This window comes from Podarcis gaigeae (assembly GCF_964106915.1).
Source record: "Podarcis gaigeae genome assembly, chromosome: 5".
Taxonomy (NCBI): domain Eukaryota; kingdom Metazoa; phylum Chordata; class Lepidosauria; order Squamata; family Lacertidae; genus Podarcis; species Podarcis gaigeae.
Genome location: NC_139681.1, coordinates 90,407,113 through 90,422,726, shown reverse-complemented (window position 1 = coordinate 90,422,726; position 15,614 = coordinate 90,407,113). Strand labels below are relative to the sequence as shown.

The 15,614-nt window shown below is 46.9% G+C and overlaps 1 protein-coding gene across 1 annotated transcript in view; it reads right to left on the bottom strand.

The window, feature by feature from the left end:
* Window positions 1-292: 292 nt before the first annotated feature.
* MFN1 (mitofusin 1) overlaps window positions 293-15,614 on the bottom strand; it is a 35,866-nt gene continuing 20,544 nt past the window's right edge. The window contains exons 10-18 of the mRNA XM_083739417.1: window positions 14,188-14,309; window positions 11,637-11,763; window positions 10,832-10,936; window positions 9,382-9,484; window positions 8,557-8,786; window positions 6,853-7,008; window positions 4,908-5,104; window positions 3,624-3,758; window positions 293-2,533 (exon numbers count right to left, since the gene is read on the bottom strand). Of these exons, the coding sequence (XP_083595543.1) occupies window positions 2,464-2,533; window positions 3,624-3,758; window positions 4,908-5,104; window positions 6,853-7,008; window positions 8,557-8,786; window positions 9,382-9,484; window positions 10,832-10,936; window positions 11,637-11,763; window positions 14,188-14,309 (1,245 nt within the window). The 3' untranslated portion in view covers window positions 293-2,463. The remainder of the gene's footprint in view (window positions 2,534-3,623; window positions 3,759-4,907; window positions 5,105-6,852; window positions 7,009-8,556; window positions 8,787-9,381; window positions 9,485-10,831; window positions 10,937-11,636; window positions 11,764-14,187; window positions 14,310-15,614) is intronic.

The following is a 15,614-nucleotide window of genomic DNA, read 5'->3' as shown; positions in this document are numbered from 1 at the left end:
GGAATATTCTTTGTGGTTAGACCCTGAATTAGATGAGCTTTATTTTAGCAGCTAAATTTTAGCTACAGCAACAATTAAGCTTGGGCCTGGACTACATATTGTGAAATGCTAGAATCAGTTTGGTGGTTCCTGCATTTATCTAGATCGGCAATAGCTGAAACCTTGCTGGAAGAGGCACCTCATTCAAGTGGAGAAATCCTATTAAGAAAATTGTTGAGCTTCCCCAGCTGAAGCAGAGGGCGAGAGCTATCACTTGACTGCAGCAGGCTAAAATCATTTCAGGACACTTCACTACCAAAGTAGTCTAGAAGTTTATTTAGTTAGGACTTCCAACAATAAAGTGATAATCTTGGGAGGAAAATACCAATTGCAGTGAGGTTTTTAGTTTCCCCTTCAAGCCTTCGCAGTTTAGAGAGCAGAATTCTCCCAACGTGTCATATCTTCATACATACAGCCAGCAAAGAAACATGGAACGACATGTATGACAACGGTGAATGAAGAAAGCAGCTCATAAATGACTACTGAATGAGTAGCTTTCAAATTCGTTGTGTTCCTTTGCCAATATAAATACCTACAAAAATGTGCCATAACAAAAGATGTGTGAAAGTCTATCTGTTGTTTTTAGAGAATCGTAGACTTTAAATAGCTGCAATCTGTACAGTTCATGGTGTAATTTTAGTTTCACATTCATCAAATGTTAAAAATCCTACTGGCTGCATTCACAATGAAACACACCCACCCACCACCCACTTCAAGCAGGAGAATCGCATCAGACATTTTAGTGCACCAGAGTAAAAATACAAGAGTGAACCTCAATTTTTTTTTGCTAAACAAAAGTCTCTACCAACCCAGCAGTTTTATTAGCCCTTCCTGAGCAGTGGATTTTCGTGTTCAAGCAACACTACAAAAACACGGGCTCTTTTACAACTAAGTTCTCATTTTGGTTTTAAAAAAACATGCATATTGTGTAAGTGTACCTAAAAGAAAGAAAAAACTTCCGTGCCAGCTTCACTCATAATAATTAATCAATTCATCAGTTTCAAACGCATTACTCAAAGATCACTTGTAGGAGCAACTGAAACTTCTGCATTTCTTTTTTGTAAAATGCACTGACCGAAAATTGTCATGGGAAGACGGGTATCAAAAAGCAGGAGAGCCCCTTGATTATGCAGATGAGACATCCCTAACCTGGTGCCCCCCTCTCTAGATGCTTTGGGTAAGCAACTCACATCACTCAGTGCAACCATGGTAGATTGAAGCAGCTGGAGCAGGCATAGCGAAACTCGGACTCCAGATATTTTGGGATTACAATTCCCATAATCCCTGACCACTGGTTCTGTTAGCTAGGAATCATGGGAGTTGTAGGCCAAAAACATCTGGAGGGCCGAGATTGAGGAATCCTGAGCTGGAGGCAACATCAGGTTGTAGGTCCTGATGCAGACCATCATTGAGGTCCTAACTGAACCACCATCAGCAAAAGAACCCGTGTGCAATAAAGAGCACTCTGCTTATACAGTTGCCCCCTTAACAGAATAGTCTTGATGCTTTTCAGAGTCTTAAAAGAGCGTTAATTTTGGGCATGCAGCCTGAAATTAAATGCTTGGCCTGGGCCAGGCAAATAAAATGAATTTTGGACTTCCAGACACCTCAAAACTAGACACCCTTCTTCTAGCTTCATACGCATAGCATCACTTTGGTTTTCAAGAACTACCATTGGGTCAAAAGGACGTATGCCATCGCTGAAAAGGGTGTTTCTCCAGAACAGTTCTCTGAGCTAAGCCATGTTCTTCTCTACAAACAAGGTTGCTAGCTAATCTTGACTGAGAAGGTCTAATTAGCAGGGCATTAAAGCTTTAAGAGCATGACAAATAAAATTTGACAGTCTTAGTCCCTTTCAACAGAATGGGAAATCCAGAGTTATGCCTAATGTTCAGCCATAGTGATTGTCTGCACTCAAACTTCGTAAATCCCTTTGGAAATCTGTCACCACAATACTTCAGCTCTGTAACAAGAGTCCTGGAAAAAGCCAGCAGCACACATTCCCACAGAGAATTCCAGCTAATAGAAGACTTTGACACAGGATATGGGGTGAATTTGCTCTATTCCCTTCCTGGATGCCAGAAAGAGGGGGGCTGTCCTTTAGGCAAACACTAATACAAAATACTAGATAGGTCTGCTAGTTTTATTATTTTTACACTGCCAAATAATTTTCTGTACGCACCAGTAAATATAAATTATTTCTCTTTCTAAGAAAAGATGCAAAACGATTCAATCAGTGGTAATACTGCTTCGCTCCTCTAGCTCTCAGGCAGAGTTCATTTTCTAAGCGTCAAAAGAGCCAGGCAGCAACTGGGAAAGTAGAATAAAGGGGGCTTGAAAAATTCATGTGACTTTGCAGGGATGGGAAATAGTGTCATCTTGTAAATTCCACCTGGAGCAGCCAAAAAGCACAAGGCCTTCTCTTCATTTCTTTTTATGGAGAAAATCCTTTGTAAAACAGTCAAACTCATCTTCAAGGCGGACGGCTTTTTTCCTACGAAAAAAAGGAGGGGAAATATGTGTGGCAGCACATTACTTTTCAAAAACCATTTCTGAGGATATTTACTCCGTTCCACTGAAAGAGTATTCACAGTAGCTTACTAAAGTTAACACATACCGCACACGCAGCACAATGTAAAAACTTAAAATCAAAAACCGTACGCCCAAATTCGTGCTTCCCATATGCATCTATTTGGCCACTGTGAGTATAGGGTGGAATATACACACACATTTAAAAAATGCTGTGAAAAAGCTTTTTTTAAAAAAGAAAACATTTTGAAAAATACATTGAATTTAGCTTAGCTCACTGTCACCATCTAGTGTCAAATTTGTATATTGCACTTCACGTTTAAAATGTTTTATTTGCAGCTGTGTAGATGAGTCCACAGTTGCTGGACTAGATGAGCCACTGGCCTGATTCAAATAGAATAGTATCATAGAGTTGGAAGAGACCCTAAGGATCTAGTCCAACCCTCTGCAATGCAAGAATATGGGAATCAAATGTGCAACCCTTCACTGAACAACTAGGGTGGTTTTCAACTAAGCTTTACTCACGAGTTTTTCAAAAAGTAAAAAAGACCCTCCTGGTACCCCCCCCCAAAAAAGCTCAACAACTATGTGCAATGGGTAGATCAGGGATCAGCAAACTTTTTCAGCAGGGGGCTGGTCCACTGTCACTCAGACCTTGTGGTGGACCGGACTATTTTTTTTTGGGGGGGGGGGAATGAATGAATTCCTATGCCCCACAAGTAACCCAGAGATACATTTTAAATAAAAGGACACATTCCATTCATGTAAAAACACACTGATTCCTGGACCGTCCATGGGCTGGATTTAGCAGACGATTGGGCTGGATCCGGACACCGGGCTTTAGTTTGCCTACCCATGGGGTAGATCATTCCCAGTTTTATAATACTGGGAGTAGATCACAGTCTCTATAGAGTTGTACGTGCCTGCTCTAGACCTATCGCCAATATTGCTTCAAGACACAGCCATAAGATTATGACGCCCCTTAAGGCCAAAGTGAAGCAGTCATTTCATCTCAGGGCAGAAGCAGTCCCCCCCCCCCCCCCGTGGCCATTTACCGTAGATGCTTTGAGTGGTTCTGGATTTTCTCCAGCTGAGCAATCTCTTTGGACAACCTTGCAATCTCTTCTTCCAGGTTCCTCTCCGTGATGTCAACTTGCTGGCACAGGCGAGCAAAAGTCATGGCCATTTCCCTGAAAGAGAAACCCGGAAAGCCCAGGTCCGCCGACTTGTTCAACCCTGGAGGCTCTGGGGGGGAAACGGCAATGAGATGTCCCCATCCCCGCCCCAATTTCCTGCCATATGCATGGATGACCAAGCGCCCAAGAGGAGACCCTACCTCTTTTTTTATGACATACCGTATTTTTCGCCTATAGGACGCACTTTCCCCCCTCCAAAAATGAAGGGGAAATGTGTGTGCGTCCTATGGGGCGAATGCAGGCTTTGCGGACCTCTCCGCAAGCAGCGGGAGCGCTCCCGCTGCTTGCGGAGAGTTGCCTGGATGCCGAAGCCTGCGCACGCTGAGCTCAGCGCGTCCAGGCTTTGCGGACCTCTCCGCAAGCAGCGGGAGCCAGCGCTCGGCTCCCACGGCTTGCAGAGAGCTGCCTGTTTGGGGGCTGGGGTCGGGGGAAGCTCGGGCCTCCCCCGCCCCAGCCCCGCGCCTGGGGGGGGGAAATAATTTCCCCCCCTTTATTCCCCCCCAAAAAAACTAGGTGCGCCTTATAGGACGGTGCGTCCTATATGGCGAAAAATACGGTATGTTATACAGAAGAACAGGAAACCCTGAAATGTGGCTCCCATTTTGGTCCTGCCAATGTGCCACTTTCAACCAGTAGTTCCCAAAGTGAGTACTGCCCCCTGGGGTTCTGGAGGTGGAATTACCTAGAGGGACACTAAGGGGCAAGGTGGGAAGTGGGCAGGGGGTCCTGGAGGTGTAAATTACTATCAGATTTTGAAAAGCTGGTACCACTGGACCAATTTAATCACACGTTGAAAGGTCTCTTTACCAAGGGATAACTGTGGAGAGGATGAGAAATGAATTGGGATGAGCCACAGAGAAGGAAGTAGCTTCATCCTGGAACTTTCAGGATAGGGCAGGTGGGTAATAATAATAATACCCCGCTCATCTGGCTGGGTTTCCCCAGCCACTCTGGGCGGCTTCCAACAAAATATTTAAAATACAATAAAACATCAGACGTTAAAAACTTCCCTTTGCATTGCAACCCCCAGCCACCCCTTCCAGTTGCCTTGCAGAGATCCCCTTTGAGGAAACGGCTGAGACAGCCCTACAACTTTGCTCCTCTGGATCAGAAGCCCAAGTTACGGAAACAGGCAAGACGTACTGTTGCACCTGATGGCTGCAGTTTGCGCTGGTGAAGCTGACGATCATCTGAAGCTTCTCCGTGGCGTAGTTGACAAACTGCTGCTTGAAGGCTCGCTCTTTGGCTTTGGTCGTCCAAGTGAGCCTCTCGTAGAGATACAGCAGCCCATACAAACTCAGGGAGAGGGAGATGACCTTCCAGCCAACCGTTCTCCAAACCTGGAAGAGGAACACCAGCGTCAGAATTTGAGCAGGATCTGTCTAATAATGCAGTGTCTCCTCAAATGTGGATACCCAGCTGCTGTTGGGCTACAACTCCCATCATTCCTGACGGCTGGTCCTGCTAGCTAGGGATGATGGGAGTTGTAGTCCAACAGCGGCTGGAGACCCACATTTGAGAAACACTGATTTAATGCATCCAGGCTAGCCTACTTCAGTGTGCACTACAAGCAGGCTGCCCCTGAAGACTGTTTGGAAGCTACAGACAGGAAAAACTAGACTCTGCCCTTGCTTTGTCTGTGGCATGGCAGCAGAAGAGACTTTTCATTCACAGTACAGTGGTGCCTTGCAAGACGAAAATAATTCGTTCCGCGAGTCTTTTCGTCTTGCGAAGCAGGTCCGTCGCAACTGCGCCTCTTCAAGTGGCTTTAGGAAAAAAGCGAACAAACTTGCAAGACGTTTTCGTCTTGCGAAGCAAGCCCATAGGGAAATTCGTCTTGCGAAGCGACGCAAAAACCGAAAAACCCTTTCGTCTTGTGCGTTTTTCGTTTTGCGAGGCATTCGTCTTGCGGGGCACCACTGTATTATAAATTTATCCATAACATTTATATCCTGCCCTTGCTACTCACAGGAGCCCAGGAAGACATGTGCACCAGTTAAAAACAAAGGGTAGGAGTCACCTATAAGACCCATCATCAAAAGCCCTGCACAAGGACTTTCACTTGTGCAATGGGGTTTCCCCACCTTCCCCCCTGATGTGCCCTCCAAAATTGGCTTGTGGGCTGTAGGGAGAACCCGCTGAACGGCACAGAGAGTGAGGATCGTTCCACCTGGCAAGCTATGATGCTTGTGGAGATGGTACGTTTGTAAGAGCCCAACACAGAATTCCACCCAAAATAAACCCAAGGATCTAAACCATGTTGTTGTTTAGTCATTTAGTCGTGTCCGACTCTTCGTGACCCCATGGACCAGAGCACGCCAGGCCCTCCTGTCTTTCACTGCCTCCCACAATTTGGTCAAACTTATGTTTGTATCTTCGAGAACACTGTCCAACTATCTCATCCTCTGTCATCCCCTTCTCCTTGTGTCCTCCATCCTTCCCAACATCAGGGTCTTTTCCAGGGAGTCTTCTCTTCTAATGAGGTGACCAAAATACTGGAGCCTCAACTTCACAATTTGACCTTCCAGTGACCACTCAGGGCTGATTTCCTTAAGAATGGAGAGGTTTGATCTTCTTGCAGTCCATGGGACTCTCAAGAGTCTCCTCCAGCACCATAATTCAAAAGCATCAATTCTTCGGCGATCAGCCTTCTTGATGGTCCAGCTCTCACTTCCATACATCACTACTGGGGAAACCATGTCTTTAACTATACGGACCTTTGTTGGCAAGGTGAAACCATAGTTTGCTTTAAACCAGGGTTTCCCAAACTTGGGTTTCCCAAGCTGTTTTTAGACTGCAATTCCCCATCATCCCTACTCACTGGTCCTGCTAGCTAGGGATGATGGGAGCTGTAGCTCAAAAACAGCTGGAGAGACAGATTTGGCTTTAAACAATAGTTCAGTGCAGCATGTGAGCTGGGCCACTGTGCGGTGCTGCACACCTTAGCACTGCTCCCCTGGTTAACAGCCCCCCATGGCACAAAGGGTGCCTTAGACAGGCAATTAATCCATTGCCACATGCTGCCCATCCCTAGGTCTGATCCTTTCCCGGGATTCCTCACTACGTCAGAGTTGCACAGGGTACTCACAAGTCCTCCGACAATGATGAGGGTCATGGAGGTCCGGGAGGTCAGCGACGCCAAGTTGGTAACCAATGAGACCATTAGCTCCTCCTGCGATGCATTCTCTGGGGTCAGAGCAGGAGCAGCGGGAGCACAAGGGGTGGAGGCAAGAGAACGAGGGATCTAGGGGCGAAGAGCACAAACTGAGATCCATCTTCCCAGGAGACCAGAACGGGGAGCAATTGGCTTTAAATAAACAGCTCACAATTAGTGTGTTTGTGAGCTATGGTGGGTTGGATGAAACTATTTAATGGTGGAGCATCAGCCTTCAAAAGGGGTTTCAAATACGTAGCTTCAGCAAAGGGCAAGCATATTCTGCAGCCAGGCAGTCCAAATTCTGCACCAAGAAAGCAGAATTCTGCAACCTTATTTTGTACACTTCGCTCTGATGCTTACATAACTGGACACAGCCGATCCCAATGGCACTGGGCAAGTACCAATGTATCTCAAAAGCCAGTTTTAACTTATGATAAATAAATCTTGCGCTATTTCCAGAAGGAGTGCAAGCCGAGGCCTCAGAAATTCTGCAGGTTATGGGGCAGAACTAGGGGCACTGCAGTGTACTGAAGCCCCAGTTTATCTGGCAACCCACTCAATGCAGAGGTTGCAGCAAGTGCTTCCCACCCAACTTCAAGAACACCTTCGCTGTCACGGGGACTACAAGCTTGCTTTGCAAACTGAGATGCAATAGAGAGACTCAGAACAAAGTTGGATTCCGTGTCGAGAACCATGTTCCCTGTTTTTCCTGCCCTCTTGGAAAAACAGGCCCATTTGACTTGCACGGATCATAACTTCGCACACAGGGGCTAGGCTAGGGGAGGAGGCCCAAACCTGCCCTGGAATATAAGAACAGAGGAAGCTGGCTCATAGAATCATAGAGTTGGAAGAGACCACAAGGGCCATCGAGTCCAACCCCCTGCCAAGCAGGAAACACCATCAGAGCACTCCTGACATATGGTTGTCAAGCCTCTGCTTAAAGACCTCCAAAGAAGGAGACTCCACCACACTCCTTGGCAGCAAATTCCACTGTCGAACAGCTCTTACTGTCAGGAAGTTCTTCCTAATGTTTAGGTGGTATCTTCCTTCTTGCAGTTTGGATCCATTGCTCCGTGTCCGCTTCTCTGGAGCAGCAGAAAACAACCTTTCTCCCTCCTCTATGTGACATCCTTTTATATATTTGAACATGGCTATCATATCACCCCTTAACCTCCTCTCATTCCGAGTCAGACCATTGATCCATCGAGATCAGCATTTTCTCCACTGAAACGGCAACAGCTCTCCAGGGTTTCAGACCAGGTGACAATCCCAACTATGCCTGAAAAATGCCAGGGATTGAGCATGGGACCTTCTGCATTCAGAGCATATGATCTATCACTGAGCTGGGCCCTTCCCCAAAGGTCTGGCAGGAATCACCTGTCAAATGGTATAACTCTGCTCTAAAGGCCTGTAAGGGAGTTGCACATTGGCCCTTAGGAGCAGGAAAAGGTCCCACTGTTGCTGTTTGATGCCGTTTTGAACACACACAGGCAGGCAGCTGCCCTGCTAATTAAGAGAACAGAGACAGAAGCCATAGGCTTCCATAGCCACACTGGAGATGCTACTTGCACCCGGTGGATTGGGATTCTTCTGCACAAGCTGAAGCCCCCTAGAAAAACCTTGCGAAGCACTCACTGCAAGAACCGGCTCCGCCACGCCGAGCAACACCCGGTGAGCGTTTTTGGGGCCCAGGTACCGGCTGACGAGGGCTGTCCAGCCCAGCGAGAACCGGAAAGTGATGTCCTCTTGGAAGTCGGAGCACAGGCTGTTGCAATTCAGGTCGTAGCTGAGGTCAAACTTCCTGCACGGAATCAGCAAGTGGAGCTTGCTCTGGACGTCAGAAGGCAGCAGGGCCTGCAGGCTTTCTGGGAAAGAAAGGAGAGGGGTGAAAGCAGAGCTCAAAGCAGACTGCCCCCACCTGGTGCCCTCCAGTTGCTTTTGACTACAACTCCTATCTATCTGTTCCATTTATAGGCCACCTTTTATCTTCCAAGGATCTCAAGGTAGTGTACATGGTTCTCTTCCCCCCATTTCATCCTCAAAACAACCCTGTGAGGTAGGCTGAGAGATGGTGACTGGTCCAAGGTCACCCAGTGAGCTTCATGGCTGACTGAGGATTCGAACCCTGCTCACCCAGGTCAGAGTCCAGTACTCTAACCATTACACTGCACTATCTCATGAGCCCCCATACAGCTGACACCCAAGTGACAAAGATAAATAGCTGCTTATGAGGAAGGGGACTGGCAAAAGGAAGGAGACTGGCAAAAGGAAGGAAGGAAGGAAGGAAGGAAGGAAGGAAGGAAGGAAGGAAGGAAGGAAGGAAAAAAGGAAGGAAGGATAAACTAATGGGGCAACCCTGCTGGTGCACAAACTTTGGATATGAAAGACTAGTCCGTAAATCTCTGTTCAAATAGATATACAAGAGTTTCTTGGGGGAGGGAGGTGAATAAGAAATCTTACCGATCATTTCCTGCTGCGACTGACACATAGACTTGTTGACTTCGCTGGAGCAACGGTCAGCCAAGTTCCTTCCCAAGCCCTCTTCTAGGTGCTTGTTGAGCTCCTGACATGTCACAGAGAAAGCAAAGAGTCAGCAGGTGACCTGGCCAAGCTGTAGGGTCTGAAAAGCCACAATGAGGCAGCAGAGGGCAAGCAAATGATGTGCTTGAGGGCATTCCTACTGCTACTTCTGAGCCACCACCTTTGCAAACGCCTCTCAAAACATGAACAGCTGTGCAACACAGTTAACTTTTAGTATCCTAGCTGCCTGTGAAGAAACTGCTCAGCTCCTGAGCTGCTTCATCTGCATGGGCAGGAGAGAGAAATCAGAAAGCTGCGGGGGGCACCTGCCACCTTGGGGACACCCTCCCAAAGGCCCCACCTGCCTTCCAGGACATTTCAGTCAAAGGATCCCCCAGTACAGACTTAGGAGCAACCAGCAGACCAATCAGAGGCCTCTGCCCTCTCCCCTCTTTGCATACTTGAGACTTCGAGTCTCTACATAGCACACTGCCCAATGGTTGGAATGTTAACACTCTTCACAATTTAATGGGCAACTTGCTAGGAGCTTGTCATTAAACTATCTACAGTTTCCCTAACAATGCTTTAAAACACACACACACACGTGCTATTAAAAATATGCCACTGTGTCACATTGCAAGCGCTATCCTGATGTAATGAGTTGCATCCCCATATTTTAAGAACGTTTGGACTGGCTGCAAAACACATAGACTCGATTTTTTGCGGGTAACAAACGCTATTGCCCTCTAACTGATTTCACTAGCACCATGCAAGTTAAGGCAATTGAATTTCAAACACACTCTCTCTCTCTGAAATTCAACACTTTCCAAGGAGTAAACACATATACAGAGATGTAGGGGAAATGGAAGGAATATTTTAATTTTATTCCACCCACCCCAAAAAGAGAACTTTCTAATTACAGTTGGCATGACTTTCTCTTCAGTCACAGAGTTTCTCAAACACATTAGCTTCACCAAGATCCTGAGGGGCGGTGGCAACCTTTTGCCAAATAAGTTATTTTTTTTAAGTGTGTGATCTTTTGATCCTTGGGAGAGGTCAGGAGCAGTGCTATTTTGCTAGAAAAAGAGGTGTCGGAGCTCACCACGAATGCCTCCATTGTTCTTGAATAATGGCAATGGCGCCCATTTGAGAGGTGCCAGAACTGAGTTCCTGCTAGAAAAATGCCCCGGGAAGGAGAGTCCTTCTAATTCATCCCTCCCTCTGCCATTTTTTGATCAGATGTAAACACTTCACATTAAACTCAGAGAAACTGATGTATTTGAGATGTTCTACGTGTTGGTCATGTAAGCACAAAAAGACCCATCGCAGAACCCCAACAAAGCAAAAACTGGGCAAATTCTAAACCATTTCCGCCTAGGGCAGAACTTACACTCTTGTATAGCTTCAAAACTTGTGGGGATGGGTGGAAATCGGAGGAAAACTCATCTACCAAAACAGAAAGCCGACAAATTTCATCAGTCATGGCTGAAGATACCTGGAAAAGACGGGACGCACAAAGGACAAGAACAGCATGAGGAGCCTTTTTACGAAATGCAAGCGGGGTGGTTATTCTAAATTCTTTGCAAATTGATGCTCAGGGCAGCTTTAACTTCCAGTACAACCTTGGGATTAAAACTAACACTGCAAGCATTCAAAGCCCATCATGTGCCCTTGTTATCTCAATGGCCCTGAAGATATGAAGCTTCCTTATTCCATGTTAGGCCACTGATCCATCAACTAGCCCAGGAGCAAGTGGACTTCAGGCTATTTATCATGTTCTCCCGCAAGTTGCTGCTCTCTAGCTTCACAATCAGGATCCGTTCCCAGCCGCGCTGTGCCAGACTGAACAGAGGATGTCAGAAAGGGATCCTAGGCGCTTCCGCATGCAAACCAACCCCCTTAGCTATGGCCTCCCACCTACCTTACAACTCTGCAAGGCAGGCCAGTAATAGTTTCCTTATCACAGATGGAAGGAGAGACTCAGCCGGAGAGATCGGGAAAGGCCTGGCTAAGGCTACTCAGTGAATTCCACCTCCCAGCTGATGTTCTTAACAACCCCTTTCAATATCTTTGAAGTTGCTGGGCCTTTACTGTCTTCGCTAGCCATTGTCCCAGCACCAGAAGCCCGTAAAAGCCCCCCAAAGGTCTGTGAACAGCCATGATCGGCATGCTCCGGGCTGGTTACCGCAACTTACCTTGTTCGCTACCTCCTCCGTGACTCCTTTGATTTTCTTCTTGATGTCGTCTGTCAAAAGGTTGAGCTGGTTGCGGACAAATTCCAGCCTGTCCTTCTGATCTTCTCGCTCTTCCATTGAATGGACTCTAAGGTAAGTAGCGGAAATGCAGCCATCAACCCTGACTGTACGCACAATGTCCCCGCGGGGGAGAATAACCGAGCACCAAAGTGCTGCTGCCTCTCCCTGTCTAGGTAGGCTGGACGCAAAACTACACCCAAGGACATGGGCGAGAATGGCAGCTCGCCAGTTAAAGAAAGGCCCCAACCCCTTGGGAGAAGGGCCTTCCCAGTGGTGGCTCCCAAACTCTGGAACTCGCTCCCTAGCCACATTGGCCTGGTGCCCTCAATGCTTAGACACCCGGCAAAGTCTGTCTTGCTCTCACATGCTCAGGAGAACTTCTGAACTCTATTGGAGCCTTACCTACCATTGGGTTTCAAAACCTTATGCCCTTCATTTTTACCCTCTGCTTTTCATCTGCTGTTTTTACCGTTTGTCATTACACTTTATTATGCACTCACGCTGTGTGACCATATGCTGCCTAGGGATTATTTTGCAATATTCTTACAATAACTCCGTTAAGGCAGGCCAGTATTATCATTCTACTGCAGATGGACTGGGGGTGCGGGGAGGAAAGGGAGCCAGTGAGTGAGACTCACTAAGGCAATCTAGCACATTCATTGCAGAGGAGCGATTTTTAATCAGATAAGTCTCCAGTTCCCAGCGATTACATTACTCTAGTTCCCAAGGTATATGGAGAAATATCGTATTTTCCCATGTTTAAGATGACCCCCAATTTTTGACTAATTTTTTAGAAGCAAAAATCATTGTCTTACACACAGAAAAATACGGTATGTTCCTCTTTAATGCAGAGCAGATCTATTTTTTCATCTATTTTTCCAAGTGCTAGTGCTTGAATTTTTGACAGGCAGGCAACGAATAGCCCTGCTTTAGAGGCAATTTGGGCACTTGTCATTTTCCCCAAACATGGACTTGGGATTCCACAATTTCAGCAAGGGCAAAAACCAGTGTCATTGGGGGGAAAGACCAAATCCATCCATCCTTCCTTCCTTCAATTTATTACTCGACCATATTAGATTTATTAGGGTCAGTCCTAAATCAAGGGTACAAAGATGTATCTTTGACACATGATGAAAGCTATACAATCAAGGTGCCAGCTTAGGGTCTGCCACAGAGAATGCCCTCTCCTGCCCAAATTTCTCGGGGCAGAGGAACTACTAAGGCAGTTTGGGTGGGGGTTGGGCTTTGCTGATCTTAACACCCAAGAGAGTCTGTAGGGAAGGAGGCCATCTTTCAGATATTTGGGGCCTAAGTCCTTAATAGCAGGGAGCCTTTTTCAGCCTGAGGGCTGCATTCTCTTCTGGACAACCTTCTGGGAGCTGCATGCCAGGGGTCACAGAATTACAGACTTGAAGGCCTGGAAGGGACCCCGGCGACCATCTAGTCCAACCCACTGCAATGCAGGGATCTCAACTAAAGAAACCATGACGGAAGGGTAGGTTTTACCCTTATACAGAAGACTAGTTTCAACACCCACACTTCTCCAGGAGAGCAAGAGGCATTATCAGGGTTCAAAGACAGTTTTTTTAAAACAACAACATTCACGGTGGGGATGAACTAGGACCAGTAGGGTGTGTGGTTTAGGAGAGTCCAGAGGACCAGATAAAGTAGCTCCGAAGCCTGAGGTTTAGGGCTTTAAACACTAATGTGAGCACTTTGAATTGGGCTCCCAAAACCAACTGGCAACCAAAGCAACTGCTTTGAAACAGGGACTAGGTAAAGGTAAAGGGACTCCTGACCATTAGGTCCAGTCATGACCGACTCTGGGGTTGCGCCGCTCATCTCGTTTTATTGGCCGAGGGAGCCGGCGTACAGCTTCCGGCTCATGTGGCCAGCATGACTAAGCCGCTTCTGGCGAACCAGAGCAGCACACGGAAACGCCGTTTACCTTCCCGCCGGAGCGGTACCTATTTATCTACTTGCACTTTGACGTGCTTTCGAACTGCTAGGTTGGCAGGAGCAGGGACCGAGCAATGGGAGCTCACCCCGTCGTGGGGATTCGAACCGCCGACCTTCTGATTGGTAAGTCCTAGGCTCTGTGGTTTAACCCACAGCGCCACCTGCGTCCCTTTTGAAACAGGGACTACGTTATATCTAAATGGGATGCCAGCCAATAGTCTGGGCTTCAGTATTTTGGATACACTGGATGCACTGAGACCTGAGTTGTCTTCAAGGGCAGCTCCATGCAGAAAGTGTTTCAGTAGTCCAATCTGAAAGTATGCAGTACGGTGGTCAGACCATCTTTCATGCATTTGAAGGGACAACCCAACGAATGTGGAGGCCAAGTGACCAGAGAAACCCCTTACTCACCTCTTGCCAGCAGTGGCCTAAGGGCTGCGCTATCTCCTGATAAGGGGAAGAAAGGTCAGCGCCACCCGGTGGCTCTTTCCCTGCTTAGCTGAGCAAGGTGAATATGATAGGAGAGGCCTACCTTTGATTGGCTGCTGCCACGTTTATGGAGTCCATAATGTTTTTCACTGTGTCTAGGATCTGTTTAGCTCTGATAGTGTGCTGCTCAAACTTGGTTTTCACAGCTGACTGCGAGATACACTCCTGCGAGGGGCCCAAGCCACAACACATTACTGCAATTCCATCACCAACACACGCTGGAATTTCACAAAGGCATTGTGCTGCTATGTAGTAAAACTTAAATCCTAAAGCAAATTATATCTTTAAAAGCACACACATTTAAAGTAAAAAACATACAACAGAAGCAAAAAAGGAACAAAGGAAGACTGAAAACAAAATCACAAGTCAATAGCAGGAAGTTAGTGCTGTCATTGATGGTACAGCTGCAGCAGAAATTGGGACCCTAGTGCCCTCCAGATGTTCTTGGGACTCCCACCATCCCCAGCAAACATGGGCCATGGGGTCAGGGATGATGGGAGATGCAAGTCAAACAATCTCTGGAGAGCCAAGGTATCCCCACCCTGAGCCACAGTAATGTGCAATGGTCAAATGAAAAGCAAAAGAGGAGCAACGAGGAATGTCAACCCATTTGGCATTGGCCATTCATTCAGAAGGAAGGAGTTGCTGCTGCTACTTCTTGCAAAGAGTCACAGTGCACACGACAGGTTATAGGTGTATTGCTAAAAACCGAACACGTGAATGTGGTGAACACACCTATCCTACAGGTACTCCGGTTACTGAGCTGCGATCAGATGCAGCTCCATTTTGAATGTAGGCTCCACGGTGAATTCAGGCTTGCCTCTGGCTAATATAGACATCTGAAGGCAGCCCTGTTTAGGGAAGCTTTTAATGTTTAATAGATTATTGTATTTTAACATTCTGTTGGAAGCCGCCCAGAGTGGCTGGGAAAACCCAGCTGGATGGGTGGGGTATAAATAAAAAATTATTATTATTATTATTGGCATGACCCTAGTGCTCTTCAAGAAACTAGTAGCTTTGGGTGCCAACTGATATAGAGCTGCCTTATCACTCCCCAGATTTGTCCGTCAAGCCCAGAATTGCCTGCTTTGACTGGTAACAGCTTTCTTGAGCCTTGGAAGAGGTCTCTCGCATTGACTAGGGTTCTCTCCATTGGGACTTTCTGCAGGCATGCGCTCTATCACTCCCCAAATATGCACAAATATGAGACATGCAAATGAGTCAGGCTTTCTGTATTCACGCATAGCCCACAATCCTGAAGGAGGACCTTGCACATCTTTGAGATACCCACAGTGGTAATGCAGGCATCTCTGAAGGCAGGCTGATGCAGCCGTCGCACAGAACCTAAGCTGATCCAAGTCTGTTCGGTGATTAGATGAAGGCAGAAATCCTATGTATGTGTCAAATGCCATATAAATGTAAGAAACAAAGAGAATTCTCTTGTAGCTCAAGTCATTCGTGTGAAGAATC